This window comes from Halyomorpha halys, unplaced genomic scaffold, assembly GCF_000696795.3.
Source record: "Halyomorpha halys isolate HHAL.00 unplaced genomic scaffold, Hhal_1.1 Scaffold88.1, whole genome shotgun sequence".
In the NCBI taxonomy this organism is placed as follows: Eukaryota; Metazoa; Arthropoda; class Insecta; order Hemiptera; family Pentatomidae; genus Halyomorpha; species Halyomorpha halys.
In genome coordinates, this window is record NW_027114863.1 from 2,144,630 (window position 1) to 2,155,355 (window position 10,726).

At 32.2% G+C, this 10,726-nt stretch overlaps 1 protein-coding gene across 2 annotated transcripts in view; it reads right to left on the reverse strand.

Moving 5' to 3' along the window:
- Positions 1 to 8,384, reverse strand: part of LOC106677148 (trypsin-1) — a 62,377-nt gene extending 53,993 nt beyond the window's left edge. The window contains exon 1 of one of the 2 annotated variants that reach the window (XM_014414881.3): positions 8,247 to 8,384. In XM_014414881.3, the coding sequence (XP_014270367.1) occupies positions 8,247 to 8,339 (93 nt within the window). In that variant the 5' untranslated portion in view covers positions 8,340 to 8,384. The remainder of the gene's footprint in view (positions 1 to 8,246) is intronic. The other variant, XM_014414882.2, reaches the window with a different exon arrangement.
- Between the last annotated feature and the right edge of the window lie 2,342 nt (positions 8,385 to 10,726).

The window sequence follows — 10,726 nt, forward strand, 5'->3', positions numbered from 1 at the left end:
CAAAGAACAACATAAATAAATATTGTTTTGTTTATTTATGTAGTTCTTTGCTGACCGCACCCCCCGATAAACTTCTTCAAGCATTAATCTACGGTCAACTATCTACATCTCATTATAGGTATAATAATATAATAAAGAAAGAAAATATAAAGTTAAGTTAGACAAAAAAAGTGAATAGAAAACATGACAATAATAATATGTGGTGAATATAACTGATAACGTGGGTAAGGAAAAATACGAAGAGAATAGAGAAGGAGAAGAGGGTAGAAGAAAGATAAGAAAAGAGAATAAGATAAACAACTCAGCGGCGCGTGCGGTCTCTTATTAAGAAATATAAATTGTTTTGAGACTAAAATTGGATAACATTTATTTTATTTAAACGATAATAACCAATCTCAAGAAAGTGTAAAGATTATATATTAACCTTTAAATTTATTGTAATAGTTATGGTAATTGAACTACTATAATAGTGATATCCTAGCAATTACTAATTTAGACAAAATTATTAATAACTGTCAAATTTAATTGTAATTCGATGTGATTGATAAGATTGTAATTGATTGTGGAAATTGAATAAAATTATAATAAGCGAGATTGTGAGCAAATTAGGTTAACTGACTCAGGTAAATATTTTTGATTAAGGTAGAATAGCCTACAGCCATTCTATAACCTTGGTGTAGCTTTGATATTATAAAAACCATTTCCTTGAGAATGGCCAAAATTGCGGAAAAGTTGGAGTTACGTTAATGAAACATAGTTTTTTATTCTGGGACTAGGCCCCGTTAGAACAATCACTAGGTAATTTTAATATTACAATAACATATATTGGCTAAAAATAGTGTGGCCACACTTAATTATAACTTATATTAAAATAATTTTAGATACAGAGTTACAAATTATTTGTACTATTATATATAATATCGGATTAGATTGGCGAAGCAAAAGGTAGTAAAATAGAAGGGTTTTAAACAAGGGAAGGGTTGGTACATGACGTATGTTAGAGGGAATAGAGTTTCAGTGATATGCAGCTCGGGTAAACAATGATTTATCAAACGCAGTAGTTCGGTGAGCCCCCACCTCATGTACATGTACAGATAAACGGGACCTTGTAGCACGGAATTGGACAGAGATGAATTGCAGGTTTTCTAGAATATAGGAGAAGCGTTGAGTAATCACTACTAGTAAAAGAAAGGAAGCTAGGATATTCTGGCATGGTAAGGATGGATAGAGCTACTTCAGCTCGGCACAATTCATAAGACTGGAGATTACTCGAGAGTCCACCGTACAACAGGCAGGCCATAGTCAAAGTAGGGGAAAACAAGAGAGGAAACTAAGAGTTGGCGGGTTTTAAGTGGAAGGAGATAACGGATTCTATTGAATTGCTTTAGGATAAAATGGTTCGACGTGAAATTTGGGCCATGTATGGTTTCCAGGATAAAGTTTGATCTAAAGTAACACCAAGATTTTGACCAATGTATGGAATGAGATGGGAGAATTCTTTAGAAAAAGGTTGGGGTCCTGGGATAGATTTAAGGAGAGAGGGAGATCCAATTATGAGAGCTTTAGTCTTTTCGGCATTTAACGTAAGTTAATTGTTATTATAATTGATAAAAAAAAACATTCTCGAACGCAAGTATTAATTGTAATTATTTTTTAGTCCCACACTGCTGTAACTCCATTGACCTCAACAATACCTAATTTGTTTATCAAGCATTACACAAATTCTTCAAGTTTATCAAACATTACAAAGTATTTAACAGAAATATTTTTTTCTCAATTAAATGGAAGTCAGAAGAAATTGAACAAATTTACAGTTGTTTATCCTAGCTAATATTTTTCAGTTATTTTCTCGTTTTACGTTACCACAAAACCTTACTAAAAATAACTAAAATAAAAGTATTCGATCACCAATGATAATACAAATTATGGCTGCAAAGAAAGAACTGGACCCACACTGTCATGATGCCCACCAACTAAAGTTTTTTTTTTAACTGATGGCCAAGATATAAGAAGGGGTATTCATGTTGTTGTGTTAAATGTAAAATGTTGTAAGTACAGGATTGTGAACAGGCCTATTTAAAGTTATGTTAAATGCATAAGAGCTCCTAGCGAATTTTCTAAGCAACTTGTTTTATAACCTTTACTTCCAAATCATCATGTTACTGTTTACTTCTAACTTTTGATTTAAGTAATTTATTACAACATGCCTAAATTGAGTGAAATGTGAAAGTTTGGTCACTGAGTGCCTTGATGATCTTCTAACTTGTGAGGAAGAGAATCAAGATGAGCTAATTAACAACTATCATCACATTATTATTATTGTCATACATTGCTTTATTAGCAATGAAAACATACAAAACAATACTAACACAATCAAAACACGAATAACGAGCAAGAAACCTAACACGATTAAAAACATAATGGTGACGAGCTCTGCTGGTCTCTTGCGTGACGTCATTCACCGTTTAACAGACTTAGTAACAGATTCTCAACCATGTTAGATGCGTTTATCGTTTTAACAAGCTAAAAGAAGAAAATGTTTCTCCATTTAACATGTTAAACTAAAGATCATGAATATTCCTACTATTTGAATCGAGGGCTCGAAAGGGATAACGTGATGTCAAGTAGCCAACCATTATTTTCCATTTTATGTTTTCATTACGATCCATAAATAGCAAAACGAACTAATAGTTTTTAAGAAATGTTTGCAATTGATTGAAATGATAAGCAGCTTACGGATTAGTGCAAGCGACTAAAAATGCAAAACAAATCAAAAACAAAAACAAAAATTTAGAGAGTAACCTGCCTCTTTGTACCCTTCAAGGTTGTCCATTAATTTGTTTTCTTACGTTTAGCTTAGGAGAAATTGATCCTCAAGGACAAACTAGAGGAAGCTAGAAATAGAAATCTAGGATAAGAGCTATCCACATGTCATGAAAATCTAATGAATGTCACGGCTGTTCATATCGACGTATTCCTTCGATATGAAACTTTTTTTCAACTGAATACATATATACACATCAAGTAAATTTGCTTTAAGTGATTTTATGACATGATAAAAACATGTGGAGAATCTACCCATTGATAGAACTCCAAAAACATTTCTAAAGGAGAAGATCTCGAGGCCATCTTCTTTTCAGACGCCTAGGAGGATTATTAGGTAGTGAAGGAGAAGCCAGGTTAGAAACGAGTTGGTTTGGGTGGTTGGGAAGTTTATTATGGAAGGTTTGGAATCTGGTTCTGGCCAAATCGGCAACATAGGGGACATTGAGGTCCTGATGGATGATTTGATTTGTGACAAAGTAAGGAGAATTAAGGATTTTACGAAGGATTTTGGACTGTAAGGATTGGATGCGAGAGGAATTAGGTGGTTTAGTAGAGCCCCATAGCTCAACTTCGTATGTCCAGATAGGCCTTATAATAATCATGTAGATCAGTCTTTTGTAATGGATTGGAAGTTTAGACTGTTTGTTTAGTAAGTGCTGTAATAGTCGGAATCGACGAGCAGTTTCCTGTCTTTTCAGTCTTGTATGAGGATTCCATGTCAGTTGTTTGTCCAGATTTAGTCCTAAGTAACGGATCTGTTCAACAGGAATAAGTAGGGTATTATTAAAAGATACTGTAGGGCAAGAGGGAGGTGATTCTTAAAATAAAAATAAATTCAGAAAATTTATTTTTTACTGATCCATTATTGTACGTAATGGAGTGTTTCAGACATGTAGAGAAACTATCCATGCTAGCACTCTAACAATATTTTTTCATTAGAAGGTCTCGAGGCTATCTACTTTTCAAACGCCTCGGAGGATAGTCAGGAATGGAAGAGGAAGCAAGGTTAGGAATTAGTGGGTTTGGATGGTTAGGGAGTATAAAATGGAAGGAATAGTATCTAGTTCGGGCTAGATATAGAACATTAAGGTCTCTGTGGATAATTTTATTTGTGACAAAATAAGGAGCATTGAGGAATTAAAGAAGAATTTAGGATTGTAATTCTTTGATGAGTTTTGTGGAGTCCCAAAGCTCAACTCTGTATGTCCAGATAGGCCTTATTATAATCATGTAGATCAGTATTTTGTAATGAATTAGAAGTTTAGACCTTTTGTCAAGTAAGTGCTGTAATAGTCGGAGTCGACGTGCAGTTTCCTGTTTTTCCAGTCTTGTGTGAGGATTCCAGGTTAGTCGTTTGTCCAGTTGCAGTTCACGGTAGCGGTTCTGGTCGTGTGTAAGAGCAACATCATTAAAAGATATTGTAGGGCAGTCGGCAGGTTTACGACGGAGAGTATAGGTGATTGTTGGGATTTATTTTAATCCTCCAATTACGACACCACTCTTCGAGGGCTGTGATATAGCATTGTGATGCAATCAAATAGTTATTATTAACAGCGAGTACACATGGGTCATCGATATACGTGATGAGGGTAGTGTTAGGATTGGTCGGGATGTCAGCTGTATAGACGGTGCAGAGGATGGGACCGGGGATCTGATTTTTAGAAAAAAAGATTAAATAAATAAACTTTGACTGGCTCCTGACTGCATTGGTGCCCGTTCGAATTTGGTCTAGGAGTCGACTTAAGTCAACATAAGCATTTTCTTAAGTTTTATCTTCAGAATAAAATCTATAGATAGATTACGATTTCATATAATGCTATTAATTTGATAACGAAAAGTGTAGTGACGAAAGAATTATATTAATTAAATGTTTTGGGAAATAAATATCTTCAATCTCTACGGCAAAACGCACTTGCACAAGCCTAAAATTAACTTGCATTCATAGTCTCTATATCTGCATTTATAAATCTATAAAGGAATCAGCTAGATCTGAAGATAGTAGTGTATGATGCAATAATAAAATATTTCTCTTTTAGAATAATAAAAATAAAATAAAATAGAAATGTTTATTTTTACAGTTTGAAGAGCTGTAATGTTTTTCAAACAGTCCTGATTAATCGTTTACAAGTAAGTGAAATGCATTTCGTTGTATGTTCAAAAGTAAATTTAATGTGAAAAAAAAAATTCTTTGACACTTTTATAACTTTTTTTTTTGTGTTCGTGAATATGTTTTTGGGATTATATGGGGAATATGGGGTTAAAGTTTATAATAACTGGTTATAAATAGATATTTAATGTAGATAATTAATGAATCTATCTTCAATTTCTGATCATTATGGTAGAATCTGATACTGTTTGCGGCTTTAACGCACTTGCTCAGCCTCCACTGGCTCGTTGCTAGTGAGAGGGTTGGGCTGGGATTCCCTCACTCGGGGGAGGTGGGAAGGTAGAGTGGCTCAGGTCGATAGTGCAAATATTGTATATAAAAGTGTAAATGTGACTGGTGATAATTTTATTTATTTATTATAATTTTATTTATTTATCTTTTTATGTACATAGTTTAATTATTGTAATTTTTTTCATCATTTAGTAGTAATTTACTTTTTTTCATTTATTTATTTTTAATCTTATTTTATTTTATTTTAGTATGAATGTGATCAGTTATCACTACTAACTATTGCCCAACAACGTTGTGGCAGATTGTAATATTTATCAATAAATAAAGTTTTGAATCGAAAAAAAAATAATCTGATTATCATTTACACACTGATAACTCAATTTGACCTATAACATTATATGGATAAAAACATTGTAAAAACAACGGATAACAACAAAATTCACAAAATTTTTTGCGGAACTTAGATACAACTAAGATACAACCTACAAAAAAATGTTATACTTTCTATTTTTAAAATTTTTAGTTGTAATACCAATATAAAAATTTGAAATGTGCAGACAAACAATTCTATAAATTAATTTTAAACAAAGGGTTGTTTCCATTTTATCTTTGAATGAAGTGGAAATTCGGTTAAGATAATTTTGAGATTTATATGAAAGATATGTTTTATATATGTAGGAGTATCTGGTTAATTAGACAATTAGTTCTAGGATTTCCCAACTTATCTAAAGCCTTGTTCCACGTGGATGTGACTAATGCATCAGGATGCAGATTTATATGCAGAAAACGTAATCTTACATAAAAAAAACAATCAAATTATTATAGTACCGATAGGAGAAAACATAACTAATTCAGGATGAAATAAATTATTAGTTCAACTTCTTAAAGTTCTTAATTTACTTATGAGAGCGGGCCAATTCGCGACGAGAATTGCTATACCATATATTATTTATCTTTGTTTTAGATATAAACATAAAAAACCTTAAATAAAAAATAAAAATAAAAAAATATCAGTTTTAAATCTCGTTTTTTGTCAGTGAAACGTTAGTCATGTTTTTTTTTTCGTTTAGAAAACGTAAGAGAAAACTAATTCACTAAGGTGGTCTGGTCATGTAAAAAGAATGCAGAAGAAAAGAATGGTCAAAATAATGTAAGAAATGAGAGTGGATGGAAGAAAGATAAAAGGAAGGCCTAGAAATACTTGGGATGGTGCTGTCGAGCATTAGCCACGAGAGGAACTGACTGGACCAGGCAGAGCCAACTGGTACAGGACTGAGGATTATAGATTGCTCTATAAGCAAGCTCCTAGGAAGAAGAGGGAGGATAAAGAAGAAGAAGAAACTTTCAAGTAAATCAGGAATTAATAATTACGCAGACAGCCTAACCGAAAATATAGTTTGGTATAGATAGGCTTTCGGTCCTGTACAAATATACATACTGCATATGATATATAATATCGATGTCTTCACATGGATTGCGAAAAGCATTTTCACAAGCTTTAGGAAAAATTCAATTAAAGGTCTTCTGTTAAAAAAAAAAAAAAATCAAAAAAGTTATAACTTTCCTAAAACAGAGAACTTTTAATTTAATTATTTGTAAAGTCAGTGGAAATGTACCTAGAACCACAGTGAAGTAATCCACATATACAACCTCAAACCTGTCACGATACTTGAAGATTCTTATATCAATAAACTGATATTTACATAAAGTATATAATTTGGATATGGTATAATAAATAATATCGTGGAAGCACAGTATAGTAAAACCCCGCTTCCTGAACCCTTATTTATTAACCCTGGTGTTTTTATTTCTTTCTATTTTTCCAATTTTCCTTTAAATATATTTACACTCGTACTTTTTTCCTAAGAATTATTATTATTCTTTATTTTTTTAATTTTACATTTTCTTTTTGGCTTTTATTGAAAATTTGTGATTCATCTGATAAACTCCTGACATACTACATCCACCTAACGCAGCAGAGCTCAGGTGGCGTTTCAGTCTTCTCGTTGCATTTAGTAGTAGTGTGTCAGTCAGTAATGTTTGTACTAGTAATTTAGAATATCCAGAGAGTGAGTCATGAAATGTTTTATTTTATTTAAATGGTATATCCACATCCTTGTAATGATTTGTTTCTAATGTAAAAGGGACTGTGAGTGATAGATAGGAGGAATTTGTATAGTAAGATCTGAATGGTTTAAAGATGAGATTTTTAGCATAAGCCCCCACATCTGAAGTTCTTATCGGTCTATGCTGCATGTATATTTTTCCTTAGAACAATTTTTTTTTGTGTATTTTATAAAGTTTTGCGATGGATTTTTTAAAAGACTGTGAAATCATCCACCGATGTTATTATAATAAAATGGGGGTCTAAAAGTATTGCTTGGTCAATCTAGAGAGGTTTATTGATTGATACTAAACAAGTAACGACAAAAAGTAAAAGAAACAAGTAAGAAAATTAAATGTCGAATAAGAAACTTTTCAAATAATTACAAACGTATATTGAAATTTACTCACACAATAATTGAGAACTATAACCTACTGGTATAAAGTTTATAATAACCTCCAAGTACAGTGATTCCCGAAGTGAGCCGTGAAATATTCAATTAAATAATTCGTTAATATTTTTGGAATTTACTGTTCGCGAATTTTTGCGCCAGTAATCATGTATGCTGACAGAATTCCAAAAATTTAACAACTTTCGAGTCTTTGTTTGTTTTCCAATATGGATCTTTTGAAACGGCCAGTGGGCAAGCATTTAGTCACTAAATAGTAGTAAGTATCTGTCTTTAATTTTTCGCTGTTAAATGAGTAATCGCTTTCCAATTTTTCAAGAATGTCAAAAATTTAGGCAAAAATCTGATGTATTAAGAGCGCCGCGGAAAAAAAATCCGATTATTTAGGAAGCCAAAGACCGAAAAAGATTGGGAACCTCTGACCTAGTATATAGTAAAATAACGTCCAATAACCTATAGGTTAACATTAAGCCTAGTGTAGAGTTGATAATATCGTGGCAATGGCCTACCTGTACCGACTCCTCGATGTGGCGAAGAAGCTGACGTTCGGGCTGGATGGAGGCTGAGGCGAGGCCTACACAGAGCAGGAGGGACAACCACATGGCATCACTACCACCTTCGGTCTGCCCTCGCTGGCTCTCTACCACTCTACACTCCTCCCTCTACCATCTCTCCTCCTTTCTTCTGTCATGGGGGAGGAATTCTCTTCTCGAGTCGCCTCCTACACAGGATTTTAATATAAACATTTATTTTTTTACATTAAATATATAAAAATATTTACCTTCAAGGAAGGTAGGTTCTGTTTTAAAGTTGCAAATGTAAATGAAAGAAAGAAGAGAAGTGGATTGTAAAAGTTTTAAGCCTGCAATTATAAGATTTAAAAAAAAGAAAATTACATCAAAATGAAGGTAGGGCCAAAGAAATCAGTATGTATCCTTGAGAATGACCTGAGAGTCGAACCGTTGGAAGGTTTAAAGAATAAAGTTGAGAAAAAAGGATCAAATTTGTTTTTAAATAAAATTTCATAAATATTTCAACTCAATTTTTGATTACTTTAATGAAAACTAAGTATAATCACTAGTTAAAATTCATGAGTCCTAGTACAGCTAAATGGAATACGAAATGGTGGCTGTTTCAAAATGTTAACAAAAAACGTTAATTTTTCATTTAAATAAATCAATTGGTATCCTTCCTTGTTGTTATAATATATATATAATAATAATATAAAATGTTATAATAACGTATAATAAGTCTCTACACTATTATATCATTAACAGTCCAATTTAGCCATCCTCACGGACAATCTAACAATTAACTGCTTTTATTATATGCATTAATTTATTAATAATTTAATATAACATAAATAAAAATTTACACCTCACATTCAATTATTTAAAAACATTTACCTCGTTATTCTGCCTAGGTCATTAATTACAAGTCAAATCACCCTATGAAACAATAAATTAATAAGGAATCATATTTATTATTAATAAGCTTATGTCTAGTTACCAATTTTGTCAAAATTTCATAAATTTTTAAAACTTTAAGTTTTGATCAACTTAAAACTATCAACTATCATGTAAACAAAATATTTTTAATCTTCCATACTTCCGTATAAGGTCAGACTTATAATTAATTTATTTCAAATCGCATTTTGGTCTAAATTTTTTATAATAAAAATTCATATTTTTTTTAAATATTTATTTATTGCTATTTACAACTGTACATTATAATACATTTATTAAATCTGATCTAAGTTAAATTGGAGTGTTACAGGCGTGTAGAGAAAAGACCTATTGTAGCAGTCTAATGACATTTTACATTAGCTAATCTCGTGGCCATCTAAAATTCATATTAAAATTGATTGTGAATAGTAACATAATATTTTACCCATATTTTTCTTAAAATATCTGCATAGTGTTGGTTCGAATTTCTTGTATTTGTTTTAAAATTAACTGTATAATTGATGTTCTCAGATCTATAAATTGACTCAAGTATTTTTCTTTTGAACACATTGTTTTCTTTATGTAAAATTATGGTGCTATAAAAATCGAATTCGTGTTGGTTTTTAGCTGCATGCTGCATTACTGCTGTTTTATTGGCATCCTTATTTTATAATATTTCATTGTTTAAATAAAATAAGTTACACCCAAATTAAGTTTCAAAACACTCTTTATTCCTTTAAGAGTCAAACGTTTCGGGCATTTCAGCCATCCTAAAGGTCAATCTTTATTTTTTATTTTTAATCATTTATTTATTGTTATTTTCAACTGTATAAGATATATACAACAAGTAAATTTGCTGTAGGTGACATAGTGACATGATATAAACATGTGGAAAATCTACTCATTGATAGAACTCCAATAACATTTCTAGAGGAGAAGATCTCGAGGCCATCTTCTTTTCAGACGCCTAGAAGGATTATTAGGTAATGAAGGAGAAGCCAGGTTAGAAACAAGTGGATTTGGGTGGTTGGGAAGTTTTCCATGGAAGGAATGGTATCTGGTTTTGGCCAAATCGGCAACATATGGGACATTGAGGTCATGATGGATGACTTGATTTGTGACAAAGTAAGGAGCGTTAAGGATTTTACGAAGGATTTTGGACTGTAAGGATTGGTTTCGAGAGGAATTTGATGGTTTAGTGGACCCCCAAAGCTCAACTCCGTATGTCCAGATAGGCCTTATAATAGTCATGTAAATCAGTCTTTTGTAATGGATTGGCAATTTAGACCGTTTGTCTAGTAAATGTAATAGTCGAAATCGACGAGCAGTTTCCTGTCTTTTCAGTCCTGTATGAGGATTCCATGACAGTCGTTTGTCGAGATGTAGTCCTAAGTAACGGATCTGTTCGACAGGAATAATTGGGGTATTATTAAAGAATACTGTTGGGCAAGAGGTCATGGGTTTAGGACTAAGGGTAAATGTGATTTGGTGGGATTTATTGGAATTAATTTTAATCCTCCAATTTTAGCACCATTCTTCAAGGG